At 46.4% G+C, this 23,060-nt stretch overlaps 2 protein-coding genes across 2 annotated transcripts; one reads left to right on the forward strand and one right to left on the reverse strand.

Moving 5' to 3' along the window:
* Window positions 1–6,158: 6,158 nt before the first annotated feature.
* On the reverse strand, window positions 6,159–10,232 carry GADD45GIP1 (GADD45G interacting protein 1). Its single transcript, XM_083185184.1, has 2 exons — window positions 9,840–10,232; window positions 6,159–6,903 (listed from the first exon to the last, which is right to left on the reverse strand). Exons 1-2 carry the CDS (start codon window positions 10,184–10,186, stop codon window positions 6,570–6,572), a joined length of 681 nt encoding a protein of 226 aa, XP_083041310.1. The 5' UTR covers window positions 10,187–10,232; the 3' UTR covers window positions 6,159–6,569.
* A 2,490-nt stretch (window positions 10,233–12,722) lies between these two features.
* On the forward strand, window positions 12,723–18,671 carry DAND5 (DAN domain BMP antagonist family member 5). Its single transcript, XM_083185185.1, has 3 exons — window positions 12,723–12,840; window positions 16,039–16,629; window positions 17,555–18,671. Exons 2-3 carry the CDS (start codon window positions 16,240–16,242, stop codon window positions 17,831–17,833), a joined length of 669 nt encoding a protein of 222 aa, XP_083041311.1. The 5' UTR covers window positions 12,723–12,840; window positions 16,039–16,239; the 3' UTR covers window positions 17,834–18,671.
* The last annotated feature ends 4,389 nt before the right edge of the window (window positions 18,672–23,060 follow it).

Raw genomic sequence — 23,060 nt, forward strand, 5'->3', positions numbered from 1 at the left:
TTTTTTTTGCATACACCATCTTAATTTTTTTCTATTCCAAGCTCCCATCACAGGGTGACACAGACAGGCGGGAGCTATGTGACGTGGGGTCTGTCCCTTCCACCACAGGGTGACACAGACAGGAGGGAGCTATGTGACGTGGGGTCTGTCCCTCCCACCACAGGGTGACACATACAGGAGGGAGCTATGTGACGTGGGGTCTGTCCCTCCCACCACAGGGTGACACAGACAGGAGGGAGCTATGTGACGTGGGGTCTGTCCCTCCCACCCCAGGGTGACACAGGCAGGAGGGAGCTATGTGACATGGGGTCTGTCCCTCCCACCCCAGGGTGACACAGGCAGGAGGGAGCTATGTGACGTGGGGTCTGTCCCTCCCACCACAGGGTGACACAGGCAGGAGGGAGCTATGAGATGTGGGGTCTGTCCCTCCCACCCCAGGGTGACACAGGCAGGAGGGAGCTATGTGACGTGGGGTCTGTCCCTCCCACCCCAGGGTGACAGGCAGGAGGGAGCTATGTGACGTGGGGTCTGTCCCTCCCACCCCAGGGTGACACAGGCAGGAGGGAGCTATGTGACGTGGGGTCTGTCCCTCCCACCACAGGGTGACACAGGCAGGAGGGAGCTATGTGACGTGGGGTCTGTCCCTCCCACCACAGGGTGACACAGACAGGAGGGAGCTATGTGACGTGGGGTCTGTCCCTCCCACCACAGGGTGACACAGACAGGAGGGAGCTATGTGACGTGGGGTCTGTCCCTCCCACCACAGGGTGACACAGACAGGAGGGAGCTATGTGACGTGGGGTCTGTCCCTCCCACCACAGGGTGACACAGACAGGAGAGGGATATGTGACACGGGGTCTGTCCCTCCCACCACTGGGTGACACTGACAGGAGGGAGCTATGTGACGTGGGGTCTGTCCCTCCCACCACAGGGTGACACAGACAGGAGGGAGCTATGTGACGTGGGGTCTGTCCCTCCCACCACAGGGTGACACAGACAGGAGGGAGCTATGTGACGTGAGGTCTGTCCCTCCCACCACAGGGTGACACAGACAGGAGGGAGCTATGTGACGTGGGGTCTGTCCCTCCCACCACAGGGTGACACAGACAGGAGGGAGCTATGTGACGTGGGGTCTGTCCCTCCCACCACAGGGTGACACAGGCAGGAGGAAGCTATGTGACATGGGGTCTGTCCCTCCCACCACAGGGTGACACAGACAGGAGGGAGCTATGTGACACGGGGTCTGTCCCTCCCACCACAGGGTGAGGCAGACAGGAGGGAGCTATGTGACACGGGGTCTGTCCCTCCCACCACAGGGTGACCGATACATAAACAATTCATTGTTTTAGCTGTGATGAACGTGAGGTCCTAGGATTATAGAACATGTTTATGGAATTGTTTTGGCCTTTCTATGAACTGAGTAAATGTATTGTCCCTGTCCTCAGTGTGCAGAGAATGGGGTACACTGTCATGTGACATCCGGTCTGTGGATAACAACGATGGGTGGAATATAACATGACACCAACATGAAGCTACCCACAGGGACTAACGGGATGGGGAACCTTCGGCCCTCCAGCTGTTGTGGAACTACACATCCCAGCATGCCCTGCAAGTTTTTCTATTTGGCCGTTCTAAAACCATTGCAGGGCATGCTGGGATGTGTAGTTCAACAACAGCTGGAGGGCCAAAGAAGGTTCCCCATCCCTGTACTAAAGCTTCTAAAAATGAAAACCGGTGAGGTTGCCCATAGCAACCAATCCAATTCTAGCCATCATTGCTCTATAACATCCAACAAAATGATAGACAGAATCTGAAAGGTTGCCATGGGCAACAGCACCTCTTTAGTAAATGTGCCTCTAAGTGTAAGAGGTCACCTATAATAACTATAATGCTCGTCTACACACAGCCACAATGGAGTCTATTTATCATTGGGAGATATGTGGTGTGTGTTTTGCAGGTGATGGGGATTTTCCCTAGTAAAGTCCACTCCGCCGGATCTCTGCTGGGGCTCCCAGTACTTCCAGTCATCCTATTGCTGTCTTTAACAATGGAAAACAGTTTTTAAAGAATAGTGACTGCGCCAGAACACTGCAGCCCTTGATCCGACCAGAGGACTCCTTAAATCCCAGACAATAGCAATACACAAAAATGGGGGATAATAGGCGCTGTGTTCATAGATAATTGGTCTGGTGTACCAGATGCTTGTATAACAGATCCTTGTCTAGCAGTTGACTAAAGGACCCTGATAACTGACCTTAAGTCAGTGCCCTATGTGCACATCAAGGTATCTTTAGCCAATCTGTTTTCTCATACACCGATAGACACGATACAGTATTCTGGTCTCCTCAGCGGGGGACTCAAATAGGAAAGGACTTACCGAGGGCTAGTGCCCTATGTTCATCAAAAGGTAAGTCCTTTCCTATTTGAGTCCCCCGCTGAGGAGACCAGAATACTGTATCGTGTCTATCGGTGTATGAGAAAACAGATTGGCTAAAGATACCTTGATGTGCACATAGGGCACTGACTTAAGATCAGTTATCAGGGTCCTTTAGTCAACTGCTAGACAAGGATCTGTTATACAAGCATCTGGTACACCAGACCAATTATCTATGAACACAGCGCCTATGATCCCCCATTTTTCTGTCTCTAACAATGCCTCACTTTTTCATATAACCAATTTTTCATAAGTTAAATGTAAAATAATAATTTTTCATTTAGTCGCAGTGGAACTAAAAGCCCAGGTCCTGACCCCATCCCACTGCGCTTGTGTGATCCGGAGCACAGCGACTCCTCTTACCTGTCAGTCAGTAGTGCTGGGGAGCTCGGGATCATCCCACTGCGCTTGTGTGAACCGGAGTACAGCGACTCCTCTTACCTCTGCCAGTCAGTATTGCTGGGGACCTTGGGATCACTCCACTGCTTATTCAGATTAGTGATACTTTATACTAAATAGTCCCAGTGTGAGTATATGTACAACAAAATTAACACATGCTGTGTATATATATATATATATATATATATATATATATATATATATATATATATATATATATATATATATATAGCGCTTTTACCACCAACTGGAAGTTCCACCAATTACAGTCAAATACAATACAGTACAATGTATAATCATAAAACCAGAGTGCTTTTTATTAAAAATTTTGCGAGAATCACATCTGGAAATTGTATCCTTTTCGGAAATATGAGTAACCCGACGCGTTTCGTCTTAAAAAAAGACTTCAGGGGTTTAACACAAATTATGATATTAATACGCTTATACCGGCGTGCTATTTCTTCAATGTTGCGCAGGCTGTAATAACCTTCCCCTCAATGGGGCAAACTCCAAATATCCAAAATATAGTATCAGAACACATGCATTGGCGTGTTGTTTCTTCTATGGTTTACAGGCTGTAAAAGCCTTCCCTTCAGAGGAATAAGTTCCAGATATTCCCCTTATGGGGTCAAAGGGTACGAGATGTGTCCCCAGTCTTCTTCGAGCAATTCTTGAGGGCACAGATGTGTGTAGTTTTAGAGTAATATGGGGGGGGACCATCCCATTACAAGGGGCTGTCAGCAAGGTCCGTTCAGTATGTATGGCCTGAACCAACAAATCAGGTCCACAGTATCTAATGATCCACTGTAGAGTGGATTTAATGCATGTAGGAGACAGCAAAGTATGGTTCAATCACAGTTCAATTTCTGCCGATAACAGACAGTTCTGTGCAGTACTCCCAACTCAGATCAGAAATTGAACTGTGATTGAACCATACTTTGCTGTCTCCTACATGCATTAAATCCACTCTACAGTGGATCATTAGATATTGTGGACCTGATTTGTTGGATCAGGCCATACATACTGAACGGACCTTGCTGACAGCCCCTTGTAATGGGATGGTCCCCCCCCATATTACTCAAACTACACACATCTGTGCCCTAAAGAATTGCTCGAAGAAGACTGGGGACACATCTCGTACCCTTTGACCCCATAAGGGGAATATCTGGAACTTATTCCTCTGAAGGGAAGGCTTTTACAGCCTGTAAACCATAGAAGAAACAACACGCCAATGCATGTGCTCTGATACTATATTTTGGATATTTGGAGTTTGCCCCCATTGAGGGGAAGGTTATTACAGCCTGCGCAACAACATTGAAGAAATAACACGCCGGTATAAGCGTATTAATATCATAATTTGTGTTAAACCCCTGATGAAGTCTCTTTTAAGACTAAACGCGTCGGGTTACTTATATTTCCGAAAAAGGATACAATTTCCAGATGTGATTCTCGCAAAATTTTTAATAAAAAGCACTCTGGTTTTATGATTATACATTGTACTGTATTGTATTTGACTGTAATTGGTGGAACTTCCAGTTGGTGGTAAAAGCGCTCTCTATACCCTTTTTTCCCATTTCTAGTACTGCCTCCCACTAACAGGGGGGGCTTTAGAGTAGCTGTTCACAACTTAAGGGCGCACGTGGGGTCATCCTTTGGATATATATATATATTTTTTCTCTGGTACTTGTGTATTATCACGGTGCCCTATTTGCATACATACAGCACCGTAGGAAAATCGCATGCGGGTTTTCTGCGTGTAATGCGAATTTCCTATGTCATTTATCACTGCTCTCTTTCTGCGGACAGTGCGATTGCACGCAAAATCGCATGCGATTTTATAGGGTGCAATGCCATTTACTTTACGATACACTTCTATGAGATGCAATGAAATTTAGGCACCCCACCCCGAAGCGTGGCGAGCGGTGGCAGAACGCGTCCTCCCAACCTTTTCATACCCCCCACTATCCACATCGGCGTGGAGATGATTTTGTATAGTCTGGCGAGCGCAGCGAGGGGACGCGGATTACGTTACAAGTAATCCGCGTCCCCTCGCCACACTATATAAACTCATCTCCACGCCGACGTGTATAGTGGGGGTATGAAAAGGTCGTATGACGCGTACAGCCGCCCCTCGCGGGCTCGCCACGCTTCGGTTCACGTTTATAGTGGGGGGTGGCGTGGGGGTGCATTTAACATTGTAAGCACCCATTAGGGTGCTTATACAATTTTTAATCGCATCCCATTGTATGCCGTATACAATGCCATACTATTTTAAAATTGTATGACATTGTACAACATCGCGCACCTTATGGTATGCGATGGGCGCCGTGATAATACACAAGTACCGGAAATTCGCATTGCACGCAAAAAACTGCATGCGATGCAATTTTCTTACGCAGAATCGCCCGCTAAACAATTTGCTTAGTGGACGCCATGCTAATACACAAGTACCATATATTTATTATGGGAGGGGATCTTATCACAATACACAAATCCCCACACATTCCTATTAGGAGATATGTGACCCGTTCCTATCTTTAACTATGATTGGAGGCATCTGGGAGATATAAATGTACACTGACGATATGAGCAATTATCCTACTAATGCCTATGATCTGAGCTTTGTATGAATAAGCCAAGGTATGACTGGTGATACCGTAATAGGGAACATAGATTGTAATATAATTCTCTCCTATCACATGCACACAAGGGATTATTTTGTTGGGAGCCAATCAACAAGGTTTTGAATTTGCAGCATTTAAAAGACAAAACTAATCTCTGTGTAGGCTATTAAATTTCCCACTATGGGAACATTTCATTTAAATGTGACAATCACAACCGCGAGGAAGAAGCACTCACAGATTTTCTTTTGCGTTCACATGAGGCTGTGTACAAAAACCCACAACTTCCAGGTAGAATAAGGTTGCAAGAGGAGAGAACTAGGAGCTGGTATGGTGTTTCCAAGCCATAACAGAGGCAATGTTCTCCCTTTGCATCTCAATACATCGACCCCTAGATACATCCATAGGAGAGTATGTGTGTTTGCACATCTACTTAGACACCAATCATTCACCACACACTACTGTGCACAGTCCAAGCACACCAGTGGGTCCAACAACTCCTGCTTAGTGCATGCGCCATATTACACATGAGTGCCGCTATTGCGCCCAACTCACAATCCCTCCCCTATTAATAGTGATCCCAGATGATGTTCTGGCATACTTCATTATATGACCATTAAAAGGAAATACTATTTAGGGTCATTTTTGAATACTGTTGTGTTGTACAGGTTAGGAAGATAACAGAAGATCAAGAAACACAAATGTATAAAGATTATTTTTTTACTACAAATCTGTAATGGGAACATTGCACAACAGATCTTCATATTAATGTTGAACATCACAAAAGGTCCTCTGTCTTGTCCTGGATACAGTGTTACTTAAAATGCCTGTATTTATCTTCCAAGTGAGCTGTATCATGGTGTCCTTCCCGTGCTATTCAGCCATGGGTTTATATAAATCATCACCCCCAGACATGTATTTATATGAATCAATTTTTCAAATTATCCTTGTACCCCCCCACTGGCTAATGTTATAAATGACATGACATGATTACATAAAGACAAGCCTGAGGTGCACAGAAAATAAATTAAAACAGTTGCAGGAGGGGGATTTACAAATCAAGTGACTTGAAGGTGGAAAATCCCTTTGAAGTGAGAAATAATGCATATACAACATCAGCCAGACTCTTTGCTGACTGGGGCAGCTGGTTGTGCATTGGCAGGCGGAGTATTCAGTACTGCCGCCATTGCTGCCTTCTCCTCTTCTTTTTCTTTTCTCTTCTTAGCCTTCATTTTCTTCTTCTCTTCCTTCTCCAGCTCTTTCACCAGTTCCTGGAACTTGGGGCTGCGGAAGTCAACAGTGGTACCAAACCTTTCACGGGCCTGAGCCAGGAGGCGCTCCTTGCGGGCTTTTTCTTCTCGCGCCTTCTGCTTCACCTCCCGCTTTGCCCTGCGCCAGTCCTCCACCATCTGGGGCATCTTTGCCATATTGGCTGCAATTAGTTTCTCCCTTAAAATAAATACAATGAAAGGTTTAGGGAGACCCGAGTCTCTGCAGGACAATGAAAGCACTTGACCGCTTCGCTCTTCACAAGATCTACGTCTCATCCACACGCATTACCTGCTCCCATTCATGACTGCAGGACTTTCTTCGTGCTGCACCCAGTCTGTGGAATGCCCTCCCATGCACAATAAGACCCTCCTCTAGTCTCCAAACCTTCACACATTCCCTGAAAACTCTCCTTCAGGCAGCTTATCACATTACAGTACCGCCCACATAACCTTCATAAATCTTTCCTATCCAATTCCATCCCTGCTGTACAGTCCAAACCTATCCTCAAGTATTTTCTCTTTCCCATCCTCCTGACCACACTCCAATATTGCTGTATGACCCTATCATTCAGCTCACCAAGGGCCTTTGCAATCTAGTGGACCATTATGCAATACATAAACACCTATACTTGTGTATAAATGCCTATGTCGCTATAGATTGTAATGCTGTGTACACCGTACAATCTAGCATGAGATTTTGACTATATAGTCAAAATCGCATGCAGATCGCACAGGTTTTTTACCTTGCAATCCTGATGCGCGCTCAAATCGAAACCCAGATAGACAGGGCAGCAATGACTATATAGTGCAAATCGAATGTAGATAGCATGAATTGTATGTAGATAGTACAGAGTTAGCAAAGATTGTATAGCACTTGAATCTCAAGTCGAATAGCAAGGGAATCTCACCATGTGTACACACCATAAGCCAGCAAGCAGATCCTTCCCATGGGTAGGGTTGACTGTATGAAGGTCAACATACATTAGCTCAACCACTAAAGGTCGAAAATGCTTAGGGCGACACATCAAATAGGTCGACATGAGTTTTTCACCTTTTTTGAATTTCGACATGGACACCATATCAGCGTACTGCATCCGCTTCTCCATGCTTCGGACATGGTGCCTCGTTGCACACATCATATGCTCCCTCTACGCCAGGCATTCCCAACCACGGTCCTCAAGGCACACCAACAGTGCAGGTTTTAGTGATATCCAGGCTTGAGCACAGGTGACTTAATTAGTACCTGAGTGATTCTGATTAAACCATCTGTGCTGAAGCCTGGATATCACTAAAACCTGCACTGTTGGTGTGCCTTGAGGACCGTGGTTGGGAATGCCTGCTCTACGCCCTAGTGGATGGTAGTATATGAAGATTGTTAAAAAAAAAGTGAAAACCTCATGTCAACCTTCGCGTTTTCGATTTAATGCTTGTGTAGACCTTAGCCATGTCAACCTATGCCTTGTCCACCTTGATAGTGTCAACTTAGCGACCGTATCCCCTTCCCACCCCTATGTCTGTTATTACCCAGTTATGTATGATCATACGTACAATGGAATTTGCTGCACTGTATAAGAAAGTATGGATGTCAATAACATATGCATGTGGACATAAATACAGGTCTGACCAGAAGATTAAGACTTTGGCGTGAGGTTGTCAATTTAACATGTATTGCAATATGTGGAACTAAAATCACCTGGTTTTAATACAGAGTACCCTGTTAAGTAGCCAACAACCATAGTTTAGTAGCCTTTATAAAATGATCCTGCTTCCAACTGTCATTGAGCTTTATTATAAGGCTGCATTTATCAATGAATATTTGCAGCTAAATCCCTGAAACTGGGTGTTTTCGGGGGTTAGCCGCAAATATTAAGTATCCCCCGAACGTACCAGGAGGGACCGCAACAGGAACCTCCGAACCCTGCTGCGACCCCTCGTGCACTGCTGCTGGCCGCATCCCCCATAGGTTTCTATGGGGGATGTGAAGCTGCATGATGTATCAACAGCCTGGCTTCACACCCCTGGGCTATCGCCATTCTGAGATGGCGGTAACCCATTGTAGCCTATGGGCTACACACCGCACAGCTGCCGAGACAGCGCAGTCAGCACTAACAGCGCATGCGCAGACCCTCCCGGTGCCCGGCTCATCACAGGGATTGGCTACTTTCAGAGCCCTGTTCCTGTAAGCGGGGGAATGATACATCCTGCCGTTAGGATCACATTTTACAATGTGATCCTGAGCAGTTATATCCCACACAGATCACATTGTAAATGCGATCATTGATAAACGGGCCCCTTAGTCACTGCAGAGCAGGTGACATGTGGCAAGCCTGTCCTATGAAGATCATTCATGAAGTGGGGATAAGTAATCTGTTGTGGAATTACAAACAAGGAGGATGGGTGGCAGTCTGATGACAGCTGTTCTTATTTGAGTTTCAAGACCATTGAAATTCCCAAAAGGTTAATATAGAGAGTGAACAGGTGACAACACTGAAAGGGTACTACACCTGCGGCACTGTGGTCCAGGCACATTTTTTACTGGTTCATTTTTTTTGTAACTGGTTTTGGCGGCATAAGAGTATCCGCCTACTGACAGAAAATCTAACGCCCACCTTTGACTCCACTGCACAGAACCATAATTTAATAAGCCACTTAGAGATATTTGTGTAAATGCAATTAACCCAAAAGGGCTCAACATATACCCACATTAACACCACTGCAATAACCCAGCTGGCTGCGCACTGTAAACGGGTAACCTGGATCAATGTGACAAAGAGACAAACGATGCAGGGAAATTATCTCATCAAGTCCTGGCTCTCACAAGCCGTGTCACACTGGTTGGAGCCATGTACAAAATCCTGGGTGTGAACCGGACAGTGTAATAGAAGTATGAGAGTCCCTGAAAAATAACCCAGCGGGTCCAGTGACCCAGGAATCCAGACTAGGTAGCAGTGTGATGGGGACATGCACCGGCAGTATAAACCGGGCCAACCTGGACCCATGGTGGTGTAAAAAGGGTGTTAGTGACGGTCCGTGACCTAACTGCAGCACCACATGAAGCGTAGTGCATGCTGAGACTTGTAGTTCTAAACCAGCTAAAGGCCCACGAGCACCAACCTGTCCCGCTTCTGCCGCAGCTCCTCTCTCTCTTTGGCCTCCACTCGGTCCAGCATCTCCCTCAAGCTCGGGTACCATTCTTTCTCCTCCTCCTGTATGGCCTGGAGCTTTTTCGGGCTGGGCCACAGAGTCTCAGGCATCACTCCACTGGCGCTCCCATGCCGGCCATAGAGCTTGGCCTCATACGCCGGCCCCTTGTGCCAAGGCTTCGTCTCCGGGTCCATAGGATCAGGCCTGTGTATTTTGTCCAGGCCCCATACCCTCGGCCTGGCGTGGTAACCCGCAGCCGGCCAGGGTAAGGTCAAAGCCCGCAACCTAGCCCAGCATCGCTGCATGGGCAGCGCCATCTTGGAAACCCGCTCCCCAACCAGGACGGGGTCCTAAGAGTGTGGCGGAAGCGGTGTATCTGCACTGGCTCTATGTGGGTCCTTCGCAGACGATCAGGGTGTCTTTACAGATGCCTACATTATTTTCGATAAAGCTATAAGGGTGTCCTTAGCAATGCCTGTCTCGTTATTTCCTGATTGGTTCTTCTTAATTGCTCTTAATTTGATTTCCTATATTAGACAGGGGTTGATTTGGGCGGGGTAGTAATTTGTTCCATGTGCGGAAAGGTGGGTGAATGGGTAACATGTAATGTTAGATAGCAGAATAAGCTTGGAAACCTTCAAAGAGGTGATTTTAATGCAGCTATTATTTGTCATAAGTTATATTTTGTGAAATGCTGGTTGTAATAAGCAGCTGAAATAATTTTAGTAAATATTTAAAATAATTTTCTGCACTCATTTGACATTTTTCAAACAGTCTGTGACATGGCAGGTAGGAGCTGATTGGCTGGCTGTTTATCACTCTCTCCATTTTATCACTTTTGAAGCTAAGAGAATCTGTTCCTGTATGAGAAACATGTTAAGTTCAATATTTTCCTATAGCTCAGAAATACAGTTCTGTAAAAGGTTGATTTATTCAAACGACTGTATACCGCCATAAGATCGATATTGTGGTAGAGTTCAGTTAAATAGCAGGAGACAGTAATGCCCCTTTCAGACCGCACTTAAAAAAAACTGTATTTTGCGGTCTGAAAGGTGCAGAGTGATTTTACCGTTTCCAAAAAAATGGTTTTTGGAAACTGTAAAATAGCAGGGTCCTACCCGTTTTTTTTTTTTGGGTGTCACAACAGGTCTGAAACGGGATTCCTCACTCAGCAGCGGTGAGTGCTTCAGGAGGGGGAGAGGGGGCGCCCGCTCAACCCAGTGAGTTGTTATCCCGCTCCACAGGGGTATGTGGCCGGGTCCGGGATCCCCAGTTCTAGTCTGCACGCGGAGGCAAGACTGAGGAGGATGCGGTGTGCAGTGCTGCCTGCTGCTTAATTGTATCTGCTGTTTATATGCTCCGTATTCAGGACCCAGTATCGTGCTAAGGTATTTCTCAATTGTTCCCACTGTAATCCATACGGGGGGAATGACATGACAGGCCATGACAGGGGGTGGGGGGTACTCTGGCCAGAACGTACCGCTTCACTGTATTGCTTTCACACCGCAAACCTGCTTTAGACCAGGTATTTAGATGCAGTGTGAAAGGGGTTAAACTTGCTTTGACCTGTTTAAAAAAACATTTTTAAATACCTGGTCTAAGCAGGTTTTGCGGTGTGAAAGCAGCGTAAATGTGTAGTGCATACTAACCTGCTTGTGAAAAAGCATGTATGGGAGATTGTGAAGGTGACGCCTGGAGGTACAGACATGTACTGCTACATCTGAGAGGTGTCATAAAATGTCTCGCATCCAAATGTAGATGAGCACCAATTCAATTGGTAAGACTTACTGTACTTACAGTATAGAAGACACTCCTACATGTCAGTGCTTTCTCATGTCTGGTGTTTTACAAGTGACCATGATAAACATTATTTAATATGCATGTAGCCCAGGGGTTCCCAATCTATCTTGAAGTATCAGAAATCTGGGCAAAATGTTTTTTTTTTTTTTTGGGGGTGTGTGTGTGTGTCAACGTCAACACACGTGTAAGTGTACCACTTAGACAGTGTTGACACATACCCCCAAAAAAATTTCATGTTGACTATTTGACTGACATTTTGACCCTGTCGACCACTAGTGGTTGACCTTTTGACTACAGACATAGACCTTTGTAGATGTAATATACTGTAACTATAGGGATCACTGTGCCTTTTAACCCATACAGGGAAATGGCATTGATTACATTTGAATGATACAAAATACAGGAGAGTAGGCAAGTTACCTAGTGTGACCCGCAGTTGCTGGGAATGGAGTGTAGTCTTGGTGCTGTTACTTTAAGGAATACTTGCCTACCTTCCGGGAATGGCGGAGAGGCTTCCGAATATCGGGTCCACCTCCTGCTCATTCGGCCAGCCTGATCCTGCTGCTGCATAAGAGGGACACCTAGTGATGTCGGTGCATTCTGACAAAGGGGGGCCTGGGGTACAGTATGCCCTGCGCTGTCCCTTAATCTGGCAATGCATGTATGTCAGGGCATGCAGTATGTTCCACCACTCAAGGGGTTAAAATATGGTGACTTGATTGCTACTTTTTTCACTTGCTTTCCAGCTGCGATAATGAACCCTGATTAAAATACCCCAAAAATTGCCTCCAATTAATTTGTTTCAAGTATATGCAGCAGGAAAATGCTAGATAGTGGCTTTTGGGACAGCTGTCACGGGACTTGCTCTCTGCTCCAGCTCAGGATGAAACTGCCACCTACTTGTGTGAGGGCTGTGTATACAGTGCAGCGTGCAAACTGGGCAGACCCTGGCTTTGGCCTAAGAGGCATTAAACTGTGTGCACTATTTTTGGGGCAGGTTTGATGGTGTTTCTACCAGTGCGGGAGGCAGAGCTTTTCCTGTCATACAAATGAGCCAGAACTTATACTATATAAAGTATATGAGAAAATGCAAATAATATAATCGAACTATGTCCTTTGCATTATTATAATCATTTCCAGAGTCAATATTCTGGTGTAAAGTCTATGGCAGGTGAGACAGTCCCTCCCCCCCGCCTATATTTTCTGTACTTCGCATATCAAAACTCATCCAATGTCCAGCAGTATATACTTCTGACCCTGCGTATGATGGGTTTGGGTCATAGGGTTGACACCTGAAATAGGGTAGACAGGGTTGGAAGAACAAGCATTAGGTTGACAATGGGAAGGTCGGCATAAATGTTTTTTCACATCTTCCTTTGTACTGAGTGTCGACATAGCTGTGACATAGCAATGCAGGCCGTAGTGGATGGTAGGGTATGAAATACCGCCTGTCGGTACAAGTCAGCTAAAGAAGTGTGAAACTAATCATGTCGACCTTTTGACTGTCGAACTTAGCCACGTCAACCACTGGCGTTTAAATTACCCGATCTCCGAGGATGGGGTGGGGCTAAAGTGTCAATCTTTTCATTTTAGCCCCGACCGCTCCACAGAGATCGGAAACTCCCCGAAGTCCTGCTGAAAGTCACCTCTCCGGGCTTCTCCTGGAGACTACAAAAGTCAGTAACTCCTGTATATTGTAGCAATGTGCTTGTTTTTGGTCACAGGATTTATTGGAGACTTGGTCATCTAGTTTGCAGCAAAGTATTTTACACACGTCATAAATGATGCATGTATTGTGAGTAGTTGCTATGGACAACATCCTCACCCTTCACTTTTAGACCCTTGAGTAAATGTATTCTATAGTATCACCATAGGCGTGTGCATCGCTATTTATTAGGGCATGCACTGTCAAAGTGGTGTCTACCATCATCTATTGCAGTGGTCAGGGAACTCGGTCCTCATTACCCTACACAGTGCATGTTTTGCAGGTAACCCAGCAGGTGCACAGGTGTACTAATTACTCAGACACATTTGATAAGGTCTGCAGGTGGAGTTAATTATTTCACTTGTGATTCTGTGAGGAGACCTGCAAAACATGCACTGCGTGGGGTAATGAGGACCGAGTTCCCTGACCACTGATCTATTGGCACTCGCTACAATATAAAACGTCTCTCAGCCAAACCATAATCTCCTGCCTATTTCAGTTCTTCTTCTTCTTCTAATTACTCTGTGTAACAGTACATGCAAATAAAGTAATAAACATATATGGATGACGCAGGTATGTAGTGATAGGACAATGGTCTAGTGCAGGCATGTCCAAACTGTGGCCCTCCAGCTGTTGTGACACTACACATCCCAGCATGCCTTGCCATAGTTTTAGCATTCCCTAATAGCAAATCGGTGTCAAGGCATGATGGGACTTGTAGTTTCACAACAGCTGGAGGACCAAAGTTTGGACATGCCTGGTCTAGTACAACTAATACCCCTTTTACACCAGAGGTTGGACCCGGGATATTGCCGCTCCAGTCCGGGGCAGGGCATGGTGTAAATGGGCTGAAAACAAATAACACGGGTACTGTTCCCCAGGAATCTGACCTGGCAAATGTTCAGGGTCGGACCCGGTGCTTATGCGGGGCACAGGGTGGTGTAAATGGTCATTATCCGGGTTATTTGGTGGGTAGAGGGGCACGAAGAGCTGATTGGTGCTTCTGCGGCTCTGGCAGATGATGTCATCTGCTGGAGACCCGCACAGGGCGCATGTAGCAGCGCTGCAGCAGCGTTACCATGCGCTGTGTTGCAAGCTCACTCCACACTGTGTTTACAGCCTCATCTGCTGCAGCACACGCTGGCTGTCACGCAGTGTGTTCCACTTTGGCTGACCCCAAACCTGATCTGCACCATCATGTCTGCAACTGCAACACAGCTACTCCGTCTGCCATCTTTGCTGCAATGCTGGGAGCAGAACCCACCCCCTCCCTTTTCCCTTTCTTGTGACCTCATCTCAAACAGCCAAAAGGTCCATTTTAAATGACACCAGCAAGGAAAGACAGGGCTGATCCGTTTTCAGTGTGAAAGGGCCTTACCTGGGAATAACCCGGATTGAATTGCAGTGTAAATGGGGTCTGAGGCAGGGCATGCCCTGGCAATTTCCTGTGTTCGATTTCCCGGGTCCTACCCGGTATTCTGGTGTAAAAGTGGTATAACAATGCAAAACACACAGAATTGATTGGGTGCTTCTTTTAATGGAATACAGTTCTAAAAAGCAAGCCTTTGGTAAAGGGTATTGCTAGCGGCAGGTAGGTGTACATAAGGGTGGGCGCAGCATTAGGGGGTGCCTGTGCACCCCTAACACTAAATGCGCGCACGCCTATTAGTATCGCACATTTCAACAGTAATATACCTGCAGTATAAACTAATGCTGCACATTCCATGCATGGTGTAAACCATGGCACCTGCATGCCCTTGTAAGGGGATGTGATCACTAGGTTGACACATGAAATAGGTCGACAGGCAAAAAGTTGAGCATTTTGCCCTTTTTTTTTTCTTCCATACCCTACCAACCACTAAGGTGTGGACACAGAATATGTGTCCAAAGCATTGCAAGTGCAGCCATGTCGACCTGCATCAAAATTCAGGACAAAAAAACTCATGTCTACCTTTTTGACTGTAAACCTTCTGACCCTGTTGGCCTTAGCCCATACTTGCCTACTTGCTGGCTGCCTTTTCCAGGAGAAGGCAGCCAGCTCAGTGAGGCAGGGGGTCAGGGCCGCTGCTGCAAGTGGAAAAGGGGCAAGTGTCCAAAGCGGCCGCGTCATTTAGCCCCGCCGTGTAATGCCGGTATTACACTGCGGTGGACGGCGCTAAAATGATGCGATACGCTTCATCTGACCCACGGACCCCATCGAGGGGTATCGTTCCTGGTGTCAGACAGCCTTCCGGGAGGGTTTCCCCCTTGCTGGGAGGGGGACCCAATTTCCGGGACCCTCCCGGCCATTCCGGGAGGGTTGGCAACCCTGCCTTAGCCATGTTTACCCATTTCTTGTCTACCTTCTGGACCTGTCAACATTTAGTCGTTGACCTAATGTATGTCTACCTTATGACCCATACCCCTAGTAAGAACCAAGCTGGCTGTAGTACGTCTGGGATTCATCCTTATTGCGTAGAGTGGCCGCTCCTGCCACTTCTCTCCCCTAGAACCACGTCATGCGCAGAGCTGGTGCTGAGGTGCAGGGATCTGGTGTAAGGTTTATGTACAGACGCGCCATCACCTGTCCTCATATGAAACTCAAACATGTCTCTGAATGAAACCGGCCAGCAGATCTGTGCTCTTAGTAATAACACAACGGATCTTTTCTTTGTTCTCTGACAGGTGCGAGTGTGGCAGATTTCTCTCTGCTGAAGTTTCCCCATTAAAGCCTGTGGTTCCTTATTCCTCCTCTGGGTATTTAAGGCAGAGCTTCTCACCATCTGAGAAAGTAACTCTGCATATGACATTGGGTCTCTACCCAGCTAGACGATAGGGGATAGATCCCCAGACTATACAGCCATAGAACTCCCTGGTGACCGAAGGATGCTGCTGTCCCAGTTCCTGCTTCTCCTGCTCCCCTTGGTGGCAAGTCCGGCTCCTTTTGGGGATGAAGAGGGATCTGCCTTCAGTAGCCTGGATGTTCCTAATGGAAGAGCCTCAGCTCACTTGGCTGGTCCTCATAGAGTACCCCCTCAATCTTTCATGAACTCCCCTTTCTTCAGAAGGAGACCGTTGGATCCCCCCAAGCCAGTATTCCAAGAAATACCCAGCAATGCCCACCGGGACAGAATGGACAAAGAAGCCTTGCGCAGGAAGATGGTGTGGGAGAACGCCATGCGGCAAGATAAGGCCAGGGCCCGTCCTGACCAGGTGCTGCCTATTGGACAAGACGCCTTAAAGAGATCGCAATGCAACGCTCTGCCTTTTGTGCAGGTAAGTCCTTCGTCAAAGTCTGTGCTCAGCCATGCTCTATGGCAGGGATGGGGAACCTTCGGCCCTCCAACTGTGTTGGAACTACACAACCCAGCATGCTCTGCAACAGTTGTAGCATGGCCCCATAGCAAAACTGTAACAAGGCATGCTGGGATGTTTAGTTCCACAACAGCTGGAGGGCAGAAGGTTCCCCATCCCTGCTCTATGGCCTGGTACTATGGGCCTTATTCTAGTTCACTCTTTCTGACAAAATCCTTCTTAGATGGACAAAACCATATGCACTGCAGGGGGGCAGATATAAAATGTGCAGAGAGAATTAGATTTGGGTGAGTTATTTTGTTTCCGTGCAGGGTAAATACTGACTGCTTTATTTCTACACTGCAATATAGATCTCACTTTGAAGTAAAACCCCACCCAAATCTAATTCTCTCTGCACAAGTTACATCTGCCCCACCTGCAGTGCACATAGTTTTGTCCATGAAAGGATTTTGTCAGAGTGAACTAGAATAAGGCCCTAAGCCACATCCCAGTGGTGTAACTAGTCATATAGTAAGTGAGATGCTGGTAAAGAAGCCACATTATTGGTCTCTACCCAGACCCCCCCCCCAAATTCCCCTTTGCTTCAGCTTGTGTTTGAGGCCACTCTGTAATTGGGGTGATTGACCTAGAGACCATTACTGTAAAGGTGCCCATACACTAGTAAGATTTAACTTCAGATCTGGCTGGTTGGAACAAAAACATGGTTATGGATGAGTGACAGTTTGGCAGTTTTCCAGCATTTCCAAGCAAATGGTCAACTGTCATTTGCTCTCATCCATAACCATGTCTTTGTTCCAACCAGCCAGATCTGAAGATAAATCTGCATGTGTATGGCCACCTTTAGTGCCACATGCCTTGTTCTCATTGGTCGTTTTCTTTCTTCCAGATTGTCTTCAGGAAAAACTGTGCTCCACTGCGGGTTCCCAACAAGTTCTGCTTTGGTCAGTGCAACTCCTTCTATGTTCCAGGCTGGCCCTCTGGCCTATCGCAGCCCTGCACATCTTGTGCCCCTACCCGCTCCAAGCGCATATCTGTCCCTCTGTTCTGCCACCGTGGCTCACTGTCATGGGAGGAGGTGCTACTGGTGGAGGAATGTGGCTGCGAGACCCGGTATGATCGTGAGCTGGCGGAATTCAGTGGAGATGGTTTCCTGCCAGTGTCCTAACTACAGAGGAGACCAAAAATCAGACTCTGTCCGACCACGGGGCTTATTATAATGGCCCCTGCACTATAAGAATCCTTGCCACAGGAAAAGTGGGACCACTTAACGAGCCACGTAAAACGGTGACCTTTACAATGTGACTGACGCACAGCCCAAATCTTAATTTTGTTTTTATTTTTAACTACTTAATGCATTTGACGACCATCCTTAATTAGAATAGGGACGAAATTAGTTGAAACTGTGGATTTTTATTAGGTCCTATATTTAATTTTACTTTGCAAACGTTTTGCACGTTCCGTGTGGCCTTCTGTGACCTTGCTTACCAAGGGGGACAGCGCCCCCTTGTGCCAAGTGTGGGTCATGCACTTTCAGAGGCTATCACACTTTTGTAAAGAACAGATTATGCTTTTAACACCTGTAAATACATATTTTCTAAATCCTGTGCCACAGGCTGCGAGCCTTAGCCATGAAGATTTTTTTTGTTTTCCATGCCGAAATGTCTTTCATGATGATTTCACCTCAGTGTGATCTGTACCTAACCCCCCCCCCCCCCCCCCCAGCAATCTCTTCTCTGGCAGTTGTTCAGTCTTGTAAGAGAGTTGAATGTCTGAACACTGGATGGTTGAGGCAATGAGGGGAACTTTCCTCTGCATCCATTTTGCACATCACCTAAGGCGGTGACTGTGTAGGATGGAAGCGGTACAAAGGAAATTCTCCCAATTACCAATACATTATCTTTGTATAATTTTTTTTTCAGTACAATACTGAGTAGGGTGTAGGGAGATATGTTTATTGGCAGACCTGGGAGTTGTAATCTGACTTCTTTGTAGGGCAAAATAACCGACAACTGTAAATACACTTTTTTTTTTTATTGGGAATAAAGGTTTTATTTACATGTATCTGTTTTATTGTATTTCCTTATTTTCCCCATGTAATGCTAGGCCTTGGGGGTACAACATCATTACTGACCACATGGGGGCACTATAGGGCTGCCAGTGAACAGGCACATGAATGAATGATCTGTGAAGCAGTGTTACCCAACCCAACCGTTCTACAATCAAATCTCCTGGTTTCTCCTTCAAAATGCTCTGCCTGTGTCTGTGTGGTATTTTGTGGTAGGTTTGTAACATTTTATTTTGTCTGCTGAAGTAATCAGGCACCGAATTACGCCTGTGCTTCTATGGCTCAGCATGGCCCTTTCCAGGTGGGACGAAATGCTCTTCTCCTGGACTTCCTCTTAATTTGATTCACTGTTCTAAATGTGGATAAAACAAGTGATGGCAATCCTAAATTATAAGGAAGTCCAGGAGAAGAGCATTTTGTCCCTCCTAGAAACAGCCTTGTTGGGTGCTATGGGAACTCTGTTTGCCACCTCGAAGATGGCAGATTTCCCGCCGCAGCCTCGTGGGTTCCCACAGAGCCTATGCAGGCCTAGGTTCTACCATGAGTAGTTAAACCACTATGTTGGGATTGATGGAGGCCTCGTCAGGGATTGGCTGGAGCCAGATACTGCATGGTCACATTTGTTTGGTCATACCTCCCAACTGTCTGGTATTGTGAGTCTGGCGCAGCTCCACCATGTGTGTTCCTGAAAGAGGTGTAGTTTCAGGTAAAGGGGTTGTATAGGTGTAGGAATGTTCAATTGCCAAGCCTCCATTTTGTTAGTGGGGGCATGGCCAGCACTCAGAGCTGCTGGCCATGCTCCAGTCCCTCTGCCTCCACAAATTAATGCTGTGTGCATGTGCCCAGAGTCTAGTCACCTCTGCTTAGTTTGGCAATGGTTTTTCAGTCAGTCATCTCCTAAAGTGCTGGGTGTGTCACAGCCACCATCTCACCCTATGCCTGTATCTCCTTTCCCAGTCAGGAGACTGTGGTATGAACAAGGGTAATTTCCTAATGGGCACACACATTGGGCTGCGACCACATAAAAGGGATAAGGTCATTAGGTCGACATGCAGAAAGGTTGACATAGGTCTAGGTTTGGCACATCAATAGGTCGACATGGGCTTTTTTGTGCCGACATCATACCCTACGATCCACTAGGGCGTGGTGGGAAGCATGGCCACCGCATCGAGCCATGCGAGGGGACATGGTGCTATGTTTCAGTGTTCATGTTGATATTCGGGTAAAAAAAAAAACCCAGTGAAAAACTCCATGTCTACCTTGCCCATGTCAACCTAATGACAGATTGACCTTTCTGCATGCCGACCTAATGGTGGTGACACAATGCATGTGGACTTAACTGGTGGAGACGTAATGATCCATACCCCATAAAAGTGTGGCATTTATTTCACAAAGATCAATAGACCCCATGCCCAGTGGTAGATCTAGTGAGCAGTTGGGCCCAAGCAAAACAAAATGTGTTGGGCTTCAGCCCCTCTTTAAGACAGGGTTGCCTACCTGACCCTCTCCGTGAGGGAGGAAATGCTCTGTTCCTGGACTTCCCTGGTAATGTATGAATGCCATCACCTGTGGTGAAACACCTTTACCTAGCTCCCCACAGGTGATGGCAATCATACATTACCAGGGAAGTCCAGGAGCAGAGTTTATATAATAGGACCTGGAGTCATCGCGATAAAGGTGCCCATTCACGTTGCTGTGAGTTTTGTACTGGACAATGGTGCTGTGCATTTATTTTGATTTTTCTTCGAAGCGATGCAATGTGTGCGATGCGATTTTAGCTTTTTTATTTTTTTTAAGTGTGTGTGTGTGTGTGTGTGTGTGTGTGTATGTATGGTCCCTAATGGTCACTAGGTATATCGCATGTACTACAAAAGTGATGCGATGCGATGTAGCACAAAGTACTGCCTGCGCATACATTTTGTGCTATACAATATTGTGCCCGCATCGCATCCCTGCAGGTACACTGCGATTATAAGCACATGCGATGCATTTTGAACTTCAAAACGCATGCAATAATCGCAACGTGTATGGGCACCTTTTAAATTTAAACAAATATTTTGCTGAAGTGGTTAAAAAAAATATGGTACTTGTTCCTAGAACGGCCACACCGATGTTGATCGGGTCGCATCGCATGCGATGGTCCCGATTTTTACATTGATTGAAATGTGAATAGGGTCCCTTACTAGATTGTAAGCTCCTCTGAGCAGGGACCTCTTCCCTCCTGTTGTCAAAGCCCTCTTCTCTTCACATGTCACTCACAGCTCTCCTATACTCCAACACTCAGTGACCATCTTTGTCCGCATACTCATCTCCATCATTGGCATCTAGCCTCTAGTTGTATGTTGATTGAGTCCTCACTACTTATATCCAAGCTGTAATGTGTATTGAACTGTGGCGCTCTTTATTTGTACTGTATTCTTGTTATTTATTCAATGTTATGCCAAGCTTTGTCTCCTTGTATTGTTCCTTTGTACGGCGCTGCGAAACACTTGTGGCGCCTTATAAATAAAATTATAATAATAATATTTTACATTGGATTCAATGTAAAAGTCTCCCCAGACCCCAATTTTAACCCCCTCAACGGCACCCCACGGTTGATGCCAACCCGAAGCGTGGCGAGCGTAGTGGTACGCGTCCTCTGACCTTTTCATACCCCTACTATCCACGTCGGCGTGGAGTTGAGCATATAAAGTGTGGCGAGCCACTGAGCCCGAAGCGTGGCGAGCGCACGAGTATAACTTCACCGGTATACGCGGGGCTCGCTGCGCTCGCCACACTTTTTATTCTCAACTCCACGCCAACGTGGATAGAAGGGGTATGAAAAGGTCGGAGGACGCGTCACGGTGTAGTAATGTGAGATAGGACAGGTACAGCAGTGTCAGGCTCCTTATCTCACATTACTACACCGTGATGTATAACGGGACAGGTATAGTCCTGTTATACATTACCTGATGCTGCTGTACCTGTCCTGTTATACATCACGGTGCAGGAATGTGAGAGGGAGCCTGGCACTGCTGTACCTGTCCTATCTCACATTACTACACCGTGATGTATAACAGGACAGGTACAGCAGTGCCAGGCTCCTTATCTCACATTACTACACCGTGATGTATAACGGGACAGGTGCAGCAGCGTCAGGCTCCCTATCTCACATTACTACACCATGATGTATAACAATATAATTATTTGAGTAGACAATATATTGTGTACTCATTTTGGATAGTAGAGGTGTATTATGGATTTGACTGTATAACTAAGTAGCCTCTGAATTTTTATGTGTAGAGTCCAATAAAAGTGATGTTTTAAACAAATAATCTTTTCAAATAATTGATATACAAAAGAGTGCGCCCAAAAAGGCACATTTTGTCTTTTAGTTTGCCCTTTGCAAACAAGCCCCTTCCTATTCAGTCACAATAGTGAATGTGTTGGGCGCACCACCAATCCAAGACTACAAAAACCGTGAGAGGTAGTCCAATATATTGGTTCCATAGATGGATTTCCTGTGAAATGTTCTAATTAATGATTTGCGTCTGTGCGGATCCAAAAACCCTTGCATGATGTATAACGGGACAGGTACAGCAGCGTCAGGCTCCCTATCTCACATTACTACACTGTGATGTATAACGGGACAGGTACAGCGGCGTCAGGCTCCCTACATTACTACACTGTGATGTATAACGGGACAGGTACAGCAGCGTCAGGCTCCCTATCTCACATTACTACACCGTGATGTATAACAGGACAGGTACAGCGGCGTCAGGCTCCCTATCTCACATTACTACACTGTGATGTATAACGGAACAGGTACAGCGGCGTCAGGCTCCCTATCTCACATTACTACACGGTGATGTATAACGGGACAGGTACAGCGGCGTCAGGCTCCCTATCTCACATTACTACACTGTGATGTATAACGGGACAGGTACAGCGGCGTCAGGCTCCCTATCTCACATTACTACACTGTGATGTATAACGGGACAGGTACAGCAGCGTCAGGCTCCCTATCTCACATTATTACATTGTGATGTATAACAGGACAGGTACAGCAGCGCCAGTCTCCGTATCTCAAATTACTACACTGTGATGTATAACAGGACAGGTACAGCAGCGCCAGGCTCCCTATCTCACATTACTACACTGTGATGTATAACAGGACAGGTACAGCAGCGCCAGTCTCCGTATCTCAAATTACTACACTGTGATGTATAACGGGACAGGTACAGCGGCGTCAGGCTCCCTATCTCACATTACTACACTGTGATGTATAACGGGACAGGTACAGCAGCGTCAGGCTCCCTATCTCACATTACTACACTGTGATGTATAA

The sequence above is a fragment of the Crinia signifera genome, chromosome 4 (assembly GCF_055691185.1).
Source record: "Crinia signifera chromosome 4, ASM5569118v1, whole genome shotgun sequence".
Taxonomy (NCBI): domain Eukaryota; kingdom Metazoa; phylum Chordata; class Amphibia; order Anura; family Myobatrachidae; genus Crinia; species Crinia signifera.